Source organism: Oryx dammah, unplaced genomic scaffold (genome assembly GCF_014754425.2).
Source record: "Oryx dammah isolate SB20612 unplaced genomic scaffold, SCBI_Odam_1.1 HiC_scaffold_23, whole genome shotgun sequence".
Taxonomy (NCBI): Eukaryota; Metazoa; Chordata; class Mammalia; order Artiodactyla; family Bovidae; genus Oryx; species Oryx dammah.
Genome location: NW_024070207.1, coordinates 120290977 through 120305421, shown reverse-complemented (window position 1 = coordinate 120305421; position 14445 = coordinate 120290977). Strand labels below are relative to the sequence as shown.

The 14445-nt window shown below is 43.0% G+C and overlaps 1 protein-coding gene across 2 annotated transcripts in view; it reads right to left on the bottom strand.

Moving 5' to 3' along the window:
- The window catches only part of GPM6B (glycoprotein M6B), a 157865-nt gene extending 146281 nt beyond the window's left edge, over positions 1-11584 (bottom strand). The window contains exon 1 of one of the 2 annotated variants that reach the window (XM_040266441.1): positions 11393-11584. In XM_040266441.1, the coding sequence (XP_040122375.1) occupies positions 11393-11396 (4 nt within the window). In that variant the 5' untranslated portion in view covers positions 11397-11584. The remainder of the gene's footprint in view (positions 1-11392) is intronic. The other variant, XM_040266439.1, reaches the window with a different exon arrangement.
- Between the last annotated feature and the right edge of the window lie 2861 nt (positions 11585-14445).

Below are 14445 nucleotides of genomic sequence, written 5' to 3'. Positions count from 1 at the left end.
TGTACACTCTTTTTCAGATTCTCTACCCTTACAGGTTATTATAAAATACTGAGTATATTATAGTTCCCTGTGCTTTTCAATAGGTCCTTGAAAAGCACATTTTAAAAGAGAATATTGAAGAACATCTGCATGACCTTGGAGATAGAACAATTTTAGAACAAGGCTAAAAGGCACAAATCATGGAAAAATAAAGGAAAAGACTGATAATTAGGGCTTTATTATAATAAAAAATGTTCAGCACAACACAAAATGTGCTCAAAGTTAAAAGATAAGCCACAAAAAGGATGATGATATTGACAATACATTTAATTAAGGGTTAGTATCCAGAATGTATAAACAATTGCTACAAATCAATAGAACAAAATAAGTATATAAATGAAAGAGAAAAGCCAAATGGCCAATAACCTACCCCAAAGTTTCAACCTTTCTAGGGAAAGTCAATATAAAAAAGCAATGAAATACTTCATACCTATGAGATTCTTGAAAAAAATTTAAAACAGTGAGAACCCCAAATGCTGGAGAAGATTTAGAGAAACGAGAATGTTCCGATGCTCCTGGTGACAGTATACATTGATACCATGACTTGGGGGACAGTGGTGACACTATACAGTTGAAAGGCCATGTGATGACAAAGCGTTCATTCTGCAGACTATGAGGCCCAGGAGGACCCCGTGGGGCATTACCTGGACAGACCCCTTTCCCCATAGTCTCTGCTTTAGCTCCTCTCTGAAGTACTTAGATCACTGTATCTGATGCACATTTCCTAAGCTGTCTTACAGGCTCCTCCTGGAGCCTAAGGACTGATAATATTAACTCCTGTGACACCGCCTGTTACCTCACTAATCTGAGAACTGAGCACAAGCTGATCACACACGTGGCTTGCCCCTCCCTCACCTGGCCTCTGAAAATGCCTTGCTAAAAGCCATTGGGGACTTTGGGTCTTGTGAGCACCAGTGACCCAGATTCCTTTCTTGTCGCCAGCAATCAATGCTGCACTTTTCCTTCACCACAACTTGGTATTAATAGATTGGCTTTACTGCACACAAGCAAAGGGATCCAAGTTTGGTTTGGTAACAACTATACCATCACTTCAGTCAGCAAGATGACAAAATACCTCATTGAAGGAACGAAGGCAGCTTACGGTCTAAGTCCCAACACCGCAAGAAGAAAAGTTAATTTAGCAAAAACTGTTTTACATCTAAGAATTTTCAGGAAGATAACCGGAAATCATCCCAGTCCTTCAATCTTTTTTCTAAACCTGCATATTGCTTGGAACACCCATTTGGCCATCAGTTCTCTAACTACTGTTAATTGAAACAATTCCTAAAATTCTATCTTCTTCAGGCAACTAATTGGGAGGAAGTCTTAACATCTGTTACATCCTTATACCCTGAAGCCAGAAAACATTCTTACTGATTGTATCCTGAATACACAACATCAACAACTTCCTCTTTATTCTCAAATCCTCCTGAGGTATTTTTCCATTTCCAAGGTGGATAGTGGGGTTACCTTATCTTTATAATCCCTTCCACTGTATGCATGTTTTTCAGTTACCCATCTCACCTCCCACCACTTATTTTCAAAGTCCTTCATACACCTGCTATGTCAATGTTTTCTACTTAAAACAGAGGGTAGGAACCAGTGGCTGATGCACTCCTTAGCATAGCTCCACACACGAAGGCATTTAATAAATGCTTTTAACCATAATGATTTAGAAGCAGGTCTATTTCCAGACAGAAAATATTACTGAGTTTTAACATAATGTTATTCATGTTGATCAAAAGCTTCCAGACCTAAGAGTTCATCCTCTATGATTCCATTTATATAAAGTGCACAAACTGGCCAAACTATGTTGGCAGAAATTAGGAATGATTACCCTTGGTCAGGACTGCCTAAAAGGGAGTTTGCAGGGGATTTCTGAGCGGTTGGCAATATTCTGCTTCTTAATCTATATACTGGTTAAGTTTGCAAAAATTTATCGAGCTGTAGGCTTAACATCTGCCCACTTTTTACATGTATGTTATACTTCAATATCAAATTTTAAAGTGATTGTATAATATTTGTACCTCTCACAAAACATCTAAAAATACCTGTGACAAACTATCATTATATAATAGAGTTCAAAACAGTTTTTGGTAATCCAGGACAGTGGCTTTGCAACATGACAGTAATTCGTGGAATAAAAATTCATCTCTTTAATGTTCTGAATTCTGCTTTACTTAATCATGGTTATTGTCAGAATATGCCACAGGAGAAAACTAAAAGGAAAATACAAAATAGAGGGCTGCATCAAATAAGGTCATCCTAAGGGTATGAATTTCTTTGTTAATTACATCTCCATTCTTTGCTCCTTGTGTGAAGGAACAGATGCCTGAATTGAAGCTGCCACTTGAAAATCCTCCATTTAAACAATCTTTTCAGTGAGTCGTGAAACACTGCAGTCCTAAACCTAAAAGAGTGGCCTGATACACACACAAAATGGCAGATTTTACAGGCTTCTTCTGACTTTCACTTCCAAGGGTCCTGCTCTTTTTATACTGGAACTATTTTGCAAGTGTGCTCAGATCTCTTGGAGAACACCAATTTAAGCTCTCCATCGGAGGGAGGAAGTGAAGGATGAGGAGTGGGCAGGGAGATCAATGGCTGTTCAAAAAGGATCTCTGTGAGCAGGAAGGGAGAATCAGTCCCCTCTCTTACAACTTCTACATTTCTCAAACCCTCAGGAAAAATGTAATGAAGTCATTACTACAGACCCTAAGGATGAAACAGAGTGTGCAGGAGGTTGCCTTTAAAGCTTAATCTGGGTATATTTGATTACAGCTAAGGGGATGAATTCTAAATTTGGAAAGGCCATCAAGGTAATTAAGGATGTTAAGAAATGGGACTAGATCCTTGAGGTCTCTCTACTTAATGAAGAGAACAAAGGACAATGAAAACAACTTTGGTAAGCAGAATGAACTTCATATAGATTCAGTTCTTTCAGAAATAAAGCATCCTGAAGATCAGAACAATTTACCAAGGAAAGCCAGACACTCGGGGTTTGCTCTCACTGTTGAGATGGTTTAGGTACCATTTTACTCAAAACGAAGAGTGAATTACATGGTGTGCAACACTCCCCACTGTATCTCCAGGTTCTCTGATGATGCTGAAAAAAGGTTTAAAACTTTCTTTAGCTAGAAAAGTCAAGTATCCCTTTTGGAAGGATAACAGTTTTAACCAGAGATTTTGCAATCCTGTAGGTGTGCTCAACCAAGTCTCCAATCATGCCATTATTCAGATTTTATAATATTGGGAAACACAAAAGGCTTTCAATCCCTCTTACTCAAAAGCAGTGGTTCTCAACATGGGATTATTTTGTCTCCCAATAGTTCTTACTCGGCAATTTCTGGAGACATTTTTGGTTGTCACAAGTAGGGTAATGTTATTGGCATGTAGGAGCCAGGGTTGCTGCTAAACAACCCACAGTGCACAGAATGGTCTCCACACAACAAAGAATCATCCAGCCCCAAATGTCAAAAAGTGCTGAGCTTGAGAAACCCTGATCTAAAAGTACACTTGAAAGGGAAGGAAAGACTTCTTTTGTTTCAGTGTCTGTCTCCAGTTGCTCTGAAGAGGAAAGCAGAATTCAACAGTCCTACAGAAAATGAATACACAAGCAGATTCTAAGCAATAACTCTAATGCAAGATCATTTATAACAGATCTTGGCAAACCAAGTTCAAATACCCAAGTTACAGAGCCATTAAGAGTAAAATTCAAAAGATCAGGTTTAATACTTTTTCCTTTGGCAGATTCTGTTTCTAACCAAGTAAGCAACTTCTGTGCTGTGCTTAGCTGCTGAGCTATGTCTGACTCTTCTCGATCCAATAGACTGTAGACCACCAGGCTCCTCTGTCCATGGGATTCTCCAGGCAAGAATACTGGAGCGGGTTGCCATGCCCTCCTCCCAGGGATCTTTCCAACCCAGGTTTGATTCTTCCTCATTGCAGGCAGATTCTTTACCGTCTGAGCCATCAGGGAAGCAACTTCTACCTCTAGACATTAAAATTCTATTTTCTGTTTACTAGAAAATGTACTCCTTTTTAATTAAGTGATCAGCTCATCTATCAGATGTAGTTATCAGATGTAAGCATCAACCTACTAAAATAAATTTTAAAATAAATGCCCAAGATTGATCAAGAAAAATAAACAGATATACTTAAGTTACCTACATTACTAGGAATGAATGCAGGAACATCACTACAGATCTTATAGACAACAGGATTAGATAGATAATACAAAAATAGTATGAATGACTTTATGTCAATAATGTTAATAACTTAGATAAGACAAAAAAAGTCCTTGAAAAACACAGCTTATCAAACCTGAAACAAAGAGAAACAGGAAATCTGAATAGTACTCTCTCTGTTAAAGAAACATAATTCATAATTTAAAACATTTCCACAAGGAGAATTCAAGACCCAAATAGCTTCACTGGTGAATTCTTTCAAATATGTAAGGAAGAAATAATGACACTTTCAAAATAATCAAATGTATATATAGATAAGAACTGGGTTTCATTTTGATGCCTAACCCCTCTGGAGTCACACCAAAGAGACCCTTTCCTTCCCCCAAAAGGCTCACACTTCCTTCCTTCTCTGCTTTATCTTCAGAAAGGGAGGAGGCAATAGACAAGATCAAAAATATTCTTGCAAGATTCAGCTATGTGTGTCCATGTGTAATCACTTAAAGCAGGTTACTTTATGTACACTTTATGTACAAGATGTCCCCAGCCCCCGCCGTCACTGATTCCTGTCATCCTGCTCATCCTTCAAGACTCAGATCAAGGAAAACCGCCTCCCCAGGAAATCCCCTTAAGAAATATCACTCCACTCTTTTTTCTCCCTGAGACAGAGGAAATTATTCGACAGGATCTTGTACTTCTATTATAACTATTTATCTGCATCTCTGAAATAACTGTGATGATCTGAGGACAGCGCTGGGTCTTGTTTATTTTTGCTTCAAGATTTAGCACAGTACCCGGCTCATCTGAACAGGACTCTATGAACGCTTGTTGGGTGAGCAGCTGTCTTATATTCCCTGAAAGCCTTCACGGTGAAGGCCATGTAACCGGAACTCAAACACTTAGAAACGGGCACACACCTGTTGCATGGCACAGCAATGGGTATTCATTAACCCAGTTACACAAGTGAAGAGTGGAAGCTCAAGACCATTGTTACCTTTTAATCCTCAGGGCAATAAGGAATTACACTGAAACAAACTTTCACTCCAAAAATTTTGTACCCTTCAAAAATCTGACAAGAGGGAAGTACTTTTCACCAGAGAGGAAAATATTTTATAACATCAAAAGAAAAGGCTAAAGGCAAAAAAAAGTAATGAAATAAAATTCACATTGTTCTTTAAATTGTTTTTGTGTCTGTATATGCCTATAGCAATCAATTTACTTCAAAAGTAGCTTCAAGCTCTGAAATTCTGTTATTCTGGGCAAATCTGTGCTCAATGTATTAATGTTATTAAAGAATAATAATTAATGTCATTTGCCCTAGTTAATTTGTTCTAGTTTATCACAGTTTGTCATATATAAATATAATTTTATATGCCTTGAAATCTATACTCTTATAATGCAGACAGGCCTTAATAAAATCGATTTTATATGATAAAACCCTTATCCTTTTAACAAATACTTGTGGAGTACCTATGTCAATTATTTGAATGAACATTGGGATAAAACAATGAGTAAAGCAAGCTTTGTTCTTGAAAAATTTGACATTTGAACAGAAAAGACAAACACTAACAAGCCAGCTAATGGGAACCAGAAAAATCATGTTGAAATGTTAAATGGATAATATTGGCTTAAAGATATAGTAGGAGCCCTCTTACCAATGTTCACGTAGTGGATCTACCTGATTACCCAATATTCTCTATTCTTTTTGTAAATAATACTGGGCATTGCCCACAGAACTTGGTTTCTAGGCTATTCTCCAAGACATCTATGTATATATTGCTTCTCCCACCAGTTGAATTGTGTACCTCAGAAGTCTGTTATATTCTCAAGTCTGTTTATGCCAGCTGTACTTGTTACTAGAATTATGACATTTAATTAGGTGTTACACAAGCTAATAAAATGAGTTCCAAAAATAGTTTTTATTTCTTTGAAAACCAAGTTGATTGGCTTTGGAAAGTCTTAAGAAATGAGTCACTTCAAAAAACAGTTGCCAGAGTTTAAGTAGGGGCTAGAAAATTTTAAAGGTTTAAGAGGAGTGGGACTGTTGATTTACAAGGAATCTGCACACAGATTGGTTCTCACTCTACTTTAAAAGGATCAAACTGGAAATCAAAAGCCATTGAATTCTGGCTGTGATTTATATACACAGACATCTTCAAGAATTTCAATCAGGGTTCGCACTCAAAGACCTTGACTTTACAACAAAATACTGGTGAATTCATGTTTAAAGTTAAACAAAATGTGTAAGATGGTTACTGACAGTGATTCACCCCTTTGGCATTTTCAATAAACCATCAACTACTTGACCCCGGATGCAGCCAATAAGGATGTCCTCTAAGAACCCCTTGGAAGGGTCAAGTGGTTTCGGCTAGAGGTTTTGCTAGAGCAAAAAGATACTCAATAATTAATTACTTCCTGTTTGTCACAAACAGCACTCTGTGCTATTGGACTAGAGTTTTATGCAAAATTTCCCCAAGACTTGAAGGGCACTCTCTCCCAGACTCGAGGGTGGGCTGTTCCTAGGTCTTTAGACTCAGATAGAGGGAAGCGAACCATCCTGGGACTATTTCCTGCCCAGCTGATCTTCAGGGTAGCATTCTGCATCTCCAGCTGCATCTGAATTCCTGAGCAAACTGCCAGAAGCAAATGTTACATGTGTGGGTCCTTGGCATCCATGCTTCCTTCTGACTCTGGCCTCTGAAGGTGGCCTGGGCCCTGCATGTAGAATCAAGAAAGGATCTCTGATGAGGCCAGCTCTAAAGACAAGAGGGCAGGAGAAGCTAAAGCTGGAGGCCCTCAAGTGGGTGAACACTACGGCTTCCTACTAGTGTCTTCAGGGATGGCTGGATGGGTGGGCACATCAAGATCCCAGCATTCAATGCAACAACCAATGATGCCTGTGATGCCAGCTTCAAGAAAACACGTGGTGTTTAAACAATTAGGAAGCTGTTCTGTCACGTTTGTCAAGCCTAACGTGACCCTCTTATTTCTTTTTTCTAACTTACATCCTTTGAGAGGGCAGTTTTGGGGAGAATGGATACATGTATATGTATACCTAAGTCCCTTTGCTGTCCACCTGAAACTATCACAATATTGTTAATTGGCTGTGAAAGTGAAGTCGCTCAGGCGTGTCAGACTCTTTGAGACCCCGTGGACTGCAGGCCACCAGGCTCCCATGTCCGTGGGATTCTCCAGGCAAGAGTACTGGAGTGGGTTGCCATTTCCTTCTCCAGGGGATCTTCTCCACCCAGGGATCGAACCCAGGTCTCCCGCATTGCAGGCAGATGCTTTAACCTCTGAGCCACCAGGGAAGCCCTAATTGGCTATACTCCAACATAAAACAAGAAGTTTTAAAAACAGAAAAACAAGAAAGTATATCCTTTTAGATCTGTAAAGGCCTGAAGAAATGATTTTATCAAATCCTTTTACTGTATAGTAAACTGAACTTAAGAAATGAAAATTATTTACCCAAGCTCACATGGCAAGTTCGTGGAATTCCTGAGGCAGGCATCCCGGCCTCACACTTGCTCTGCTTTCTCTATTTGCTGGCCTTGGGGACTACCAGCTCCAGTACCACCAAGAGCTTGCTAGAAATGCAGAAACTCAGACCCCACCCAGACCCAGAGAATCATAATCAGCATTTTGAACAAGATCACCAGATGACCTGCGTGCACATTAAAGATCAGCTCTCAACCCGTGTTTTTAATGCTGTTTAGTGAAATGATTGACTGTGTTTAAATTCATAATCCTCATAAAAACTTCCTTATCACAAAAACAGATCTAAACAACTACGTTGTTCTGCTATATCTGATCATTTCACATATAATTTTCATTTAAAATCACAAGCAACTAATGAAACAAAACTGGCACTTCTCGGATGTGTGCATGATAAGTCACTTCAGTTGTGTCTGACTCTTTGCAACCCCATGGACTGTAACCCACCAGTCGCCTCAGTCCATGGGATCCTCCAGGCAAGAATACTGGAGTGAGTTGCCATTTTCTCCTCCCGGGGATCTTCCCGACACAGGGATCGAACCCGTGTCTCCTGCATTGCAGGCAGATTCTTTATCACTAGCACCACCTGGGAGGCCCTCTCTCTGGATACATGATCCATATTCACTCTGGGTGGATAGTCCACAAAAGCCTTGTAAGAGATTATTGCAGGGAATCCATTTAGTTGCCATGTCTTAGGGTCTATAAAGAAAGTAACAGGTTCAAAATTCTATTAGGCAACCTGAGTTGCTATCAGAGAAAACCAGAGTTACACTGAATGAGAGAATGAGATGAGAGGACAAGAGAGAGAGAGAGTATACACATGCACAATGGCCAAATGTGGAGCTCTTCAGCCCGTGAAATAATTCCGACTGCCTCATTTAGGTGGTGTACTACATACAAACAGTACATCATGACATCTTCCCATTGTGCAAAAGAATCCAAGGTACTGAACAGTCAAACACACATCAAACATCAATGGGCTCAACGCATTTACATGAAATGTTCAGAACGGGCAAATCTAGAGAGACAGAAAGTAGATCAGTGTTTGCTAGGAGCCTGGGGAGGTACTTCTAATGGGTACAGGGTTTCTTTTTGGGGTAATGACAATGTTAGCTAGTGGTGGTGGTTGTACAACTTTGAATATACTAAAACTCACTGATTTTGTGCACTTAAATGTGTGCATTACATGGTATGTGAATTCTATCAACAAAGCCATTAAAAAATTCAATTGGCTCAACAATTTTTGAAAAGCATGCTTTCTTTTAAGATGCACTGACAGATAAAGCTGTACGCACATTGCTCATTATTCTCTTTGTCAACGTAAAGATTCTGAATACCTTAAAATCTGAGTCCAGAGGAACTTTTATTTCCACAAACCTCACCCAGTTTACCAGTAAATGAACTGATACCACATTAAGGAAATGACTTATATAAGAATCAAAGTTCCAGCCAATGGACAAGTGGTCAGAGTTTTCCCAGCATTAAATCACTTCAATTAAAACATTCATTGGGGTACGTTCAGTAATTAAATACATCTGGAAAAATAAAACCAGTTCACAGCCTTGTGGTGTATTTACTAAGAATCTACCAAAGGAAATCAGTATGTTTCCTTTCTGGCCTGAGGGGAACTTTTTTTTTCTTTTTTAATGTAAAAGCTAAAAACTAAAACCAAGGAAACTGCCAGAACCCGTGAGGTATGCACAAATTAACATAAATTGGCAATTGAAGTGTAGAAGCAACAATTGTCCAAGACACAAAGTACTTCCTTGAGAACAGGCCTCTGGTTTGGGCATTTGCTTCATGAGAATCTTGGGGAACTTCCACACCTACCTAAAAACAAAGCCCGCCCCCAGTTAGGCCCTGGGCATTGTGAAAGCCATTCCCAAGAAGGTCCCCAAGTGGTAATTCGGACGCTCAATTTCTAACCGGAACAAATCCGAATGCCTAGGATCAAAAAAAAAAAAAAAGAAAGAAAGAAAAAGAAATAACTTTATTTCAGGAAAATTAGTTAATGCCTTCCTCAAGCCAGCACTTTGTGCAACTTCAACGTCTTTGAGCCAAGCATTGCTGAAATATTGATAGTCACAGGACATGATGAGCAGGAACCTTTGATGTTGGGAAACATTGAGGGCAGGAGGAGAAGGGGACGACAGAGGATGAGATGGCTGGATGGCATCACCCACTCAGTGAACATGAGTTTGAGCCAACTCTGGCAGATGGTGAATTGGGATAGGGAAGCCTGGTGTGCTGCAGTCCATGGGGTCACAAAGAGTTGGACACGACTGAGCAACTGAACAACAAGTAGGAACAGTGAGATACAGGTCATACAATTCTGCCCTTTTGTAGAAGGATCTTATCCTAGCTCACCCCTAACTTTTTGGCAAGAAATTGTCCTGGTGGATTTACGGGCCTTATTTCCTTTCAGATTTTGATCACCTAGTAAATTTATAAAACAAACCAAAAAAAAAGAAAAAGGAAAAGAAAAGATTTAACTCTAAAATTCTTTGAGCTTCCTTTTAAACGCAAAATCATGTGTCCTCCTTACAAACCCTCACCAAACGTTTGCTGGGTACAAAATTACCACCCACGCCACCAACAGCACAGGGACTGCCGGATGGGGTAGGGGGCCGGGGCTGGGGCCCGGTAGGGAATGCCCAAGCTCTCCCCAGGGGCCGCAATGGTTAAATTCAGTGACTTCCTCATTGGAATGCGGATTCCGAGGGGCTCCTGTGACAGTCTTTGTGGCTTTTGCGGCTGGAGCCTGTCAGCCACGAGAGAAGGATAACAGAGCAGGCAGGGGAAACCCTTTCCCAGGCACATTTTTCGAGGGTGCAGCGGAACGAGGTTGATTTCCACCGCACTCTTTAACGAGTTTTCCGAAAGATACAGTGTCCCTGTGTAAAACATGTTGCAGGATTTCGGAGGTGTCAGGAGGTGACAGACACAACACACAACAGCCTCCTGCTCTCCGCCCCGGGCCAGGTGCGAGATTTTGTAATCTCCAGAGCGTGGCTTTTTTTCACCCCGACTAGTCGATTCCCCAACCTCGGACCCCGCGGGGCACATCGGCTCCACCTGCGCCCCAGGTTCGGCTTCTGATAGTGGAAACGGGGGACAAAGAGCCTCGCCCTCCGTCCCGTCCTGTCCCTCTTGCCTTCCACCTTCCTGGTTTCAAGGCTCACGGTTCCCAAACGAGCTCACGGAAGACCCCAGGCTTGGGGAACTGGGCGTTGATTTCAGGTGGGCTTAAGGAGAACAAGATCCCGGCAGGGTGGGACCGGATCAGACTCGCAGCCGGGAGCTCGGGCGACTGGAGAGCGTCCCGGGGAAAGGACCAGGAGCAACTGTTTCTCACCCCCTGAAAATTACAGCAGGAGCCCGCAGCCCGGGACGCTCCGTCCGCCGCCTCGGCTCCCCTCTAGGGGGTCCCGCCCGTCCCCTCCGGCGAGTCGCACGCCCGGGGCGGGGGCCGCAGCCGGAGTGGGGACGCCCCCGGGCTGGGGCGGGGACGCGCACCTGGGCGTTCAGGACACCTGCGCCGCGCCCCTCCCACCTCCAGCCTCCCGAAAACCGGCCCGGGTCGGGGAGGTGCCCCCAGGAGGCCCCACCTGAGCAGGGGCGGGGGCGGGGGCGCGAGGCTGTGGCCGGGGCGAGGGGCCAGCGCGTCGGCTTACCCATGGCTGGAGACGGGCAGGAGGCGCGGGCTGCGGGCGCTCGGGCTCCCAGGGGACGGACACAGCTGGCGGTACAAGTTTGCAGGTCTGGCGGGCACGTGCGCGGGCGGGCGGGCGGCGTTGGGCTGCGGGGCTGGCGGCTGGTGATCACTCCCGGCCGGGGTGGGAGCGCGGCGCGGCTCCGCCTGCACTGGGGGCCGGCCGCGCCGAGAGGGGGCCCTGACGTCAGCGCCGGGGGCTTTGTGCGCCCGCAGCCGGGGCCCCAACTGGGCAGCGCGCGCGCCGGGGTGGCGGCGAAGCGCTCAGCTTCCTCTGGGACCCCCTGGGCGAGCTCTGAGGGGCGAGGAAACCGGAAAAGCCAGCGGGGGGGGATGGGGACCGAGGGGAGCGGGCTTAGAGGATCCCGGAGGCGCAGATCTGCGTCCCAGAAGAGAACTCTTCCAGCCGGAGGGGCCTCGGCAGTCCTAGCCGTCACCCATTGTGCAGACAAAGAAACTGAGTCCCGAGAGGCTGCTCGAGGCACCAGTGTTTGGCGGCCTCGCCCCAGCCCAGAGTTCTGGAACCTTTGGCTCACGTGGGGGCGGCGGGAGCTAGTTCGTTCTGTGGGTCTCCACCCTGATTGCACATTAGAATCACCTGGCGAGCTTTTGAAACTCAATTTCTTCTGGGCCTCAGCGGGTGGGACCGAGGCCTCCATGCCTCAAAATCTCCCCAGCTGGTTCCAATGTGCGGCCAAGGTTGCCACACCGACTTGTGGAAAACAAATGACTTAGAAGGGCACAGATGGCACTCTCCCATCTGAGTGGTGACCGATTTGGGGGTTTCCATAAGCCACCCGATCCCTGGAAGCCCACCCTGGAAGGCTCCAGAAGGCTTTGCCCACCCTCCCCAGACACGGCCTCTCCTGGTGCTCAGGCCTCCTGCTTGAGCTTGTAAGGGAATTAATGGTTTAACAGTGTCCAGATCTTAAATTCCTCCTGTCTCCTTAAGAGAAGAATTCTCCTGTCTCCAAAGGTATTAGCAAAGCTCTGAGATCCCTGCAGTTTTCCCCTGGCTAATGCTTTGTGAGACATTTCTGAGCCTAACCTTTCCCCCTGATAGTTTATGTTGTGTTTTTTCATTGTTTTGAAAATACATCGTGTTACTTGAATAGAGGGTTACATAAACAGTAACAGTAGATAGTCCACTTAAGGGACATTTAAGCCTGAAGAAAGAGGCTTTAGGACTGAGAAAGAGTGGAGGAAACAAACATTTCATCTATTGAATTTATTGGATTAGGAAAGATTTTATCAAGGCAAAGCTCTAGAAAGCCTAATAATATTTTGCCCAAAAGGACAGAGATTTGTGCTAGGCAAATTACGGGCTCATTTGCACAGTCCCATGGGAACAGTCATGCCTAACCAATCTTCATGCAGTAATAAAATGGCAGGGAGCTCATAGGTTTAACTTTTTGTCCTGTTACAGGAAAGTAATCCATTTCAACCAGTCCTGAAAGCACATGCATGCAGGGATCCAACTGCAGTTGGCAATAACTGGGATCCCCTGCAAAGGGCTAAGGGCAACAAGCAGTTGGTTTAAGTCCTGATTTAGGGAAGAGCATTTGATCTGGTTGATTCCTACATCTTGGGAGGCTCCTAGGAGACAAGGAACACAACAAAATGGGACTTGGGCACACAGTCTGAAATAGTATTTTGGCAAGATATGACCTCATTCAGCCACTCTGGAAGCAAGAACTCTAAGGCTGTATGCACTGAGATGAAAAGTAAACCCTTTGGTTCACTTTCTGTCATTCCCTAGAAGTCTTGGATTTTTTTTTGAACCAAAGAAAAGAAATAACAGCTGTCCAAATATTGGAGCCAGCCACAATGGGATGCTGTGATTGAAAACCAAGTTCTAGCCATTGTGTACACAATGTCAAAGGAAAGCCACATTTTAATAGAAACTTTTGCTCACTCTGGAAATGTCATGGACTGATTTCAACAAGCAATTGTCCCTAAAACCCTTAAGAAAAACAAAACAGCAGTTGGGAAATTAGCAAGGCTACTACTGACAGGGTGTACAAAATAGCTAATATGCACATTTGACTATTAGTCTAAGAAATGCTCTTTTAAAATAATAAACCATTTTTCTCATATAACTAAAACCTTTAAAAATAAAGCAAGACTGTGTTGCCAGTGGAAGAGTAAACTGGTAGATCCTTTCTGGAAAGATATTTGGCAGGATGTATCGAGAGACTTAAAACTATTCATAGCCTCTGGCCTAATAATCTGCTTCTGGGACTCTCTCTCCTAAGTAACTCATGACTGTTTCAGTCAAAATTAATGTAAAAAGATATTTAGCACAGAGCAAGATGTAATAGCACGTCAAACAATAAAAACAATAAAGGAAGCAACAACTGTTTGATAAAAGGGACGTAGTTGCATAAATTACTGTTGATCTAGCCCCGTGGTTCTCAGCTGTGGATGACTTTGTCCCCCAAGAGACATCTGGCAACACATGCAGACAGTTGTCACAGCTGGAGAGAGGGTGCTACTGGCATCTAGTTGATGGAGGCCAGGGAGGCTGCTAACATCCTACAGTGCTCAGGACAGGCCTCACCACGTGAAAGAAAGATCCAGCCCCAAATGTCAAAAAACAGTGATATGTACACAATACTGTGTATAAAATAGATAACCAATAAGAACCTATTGTATGGCACAGGGAATGCTACTCAATAATCTGTAATGACCTCTATGGGAAAAGAATCTAAAAAAGAGTGGATGTATGTATAACTGAATCACTGTGCTATATACCTGAAACTAACACAACATTGTAAATCAACTGTACTCCAATACAGATTTCCAAAAAATTAGTGCTGAGGTTGAGAAACCCTGCTCTATATGACTAGATAACACACAGCCATGTTTGCAAAGAATTAGGTGGGAAAGTGCTCAGAGATTTTTTGTTGTTGTTGTTGTTATTTTTAAAGCAGAATAAAAAGCTAAATGTACAATATAACCCTAGTCATACACATATATATGTACTGGGAAAAGCTGAGAGAAAATACACTATGG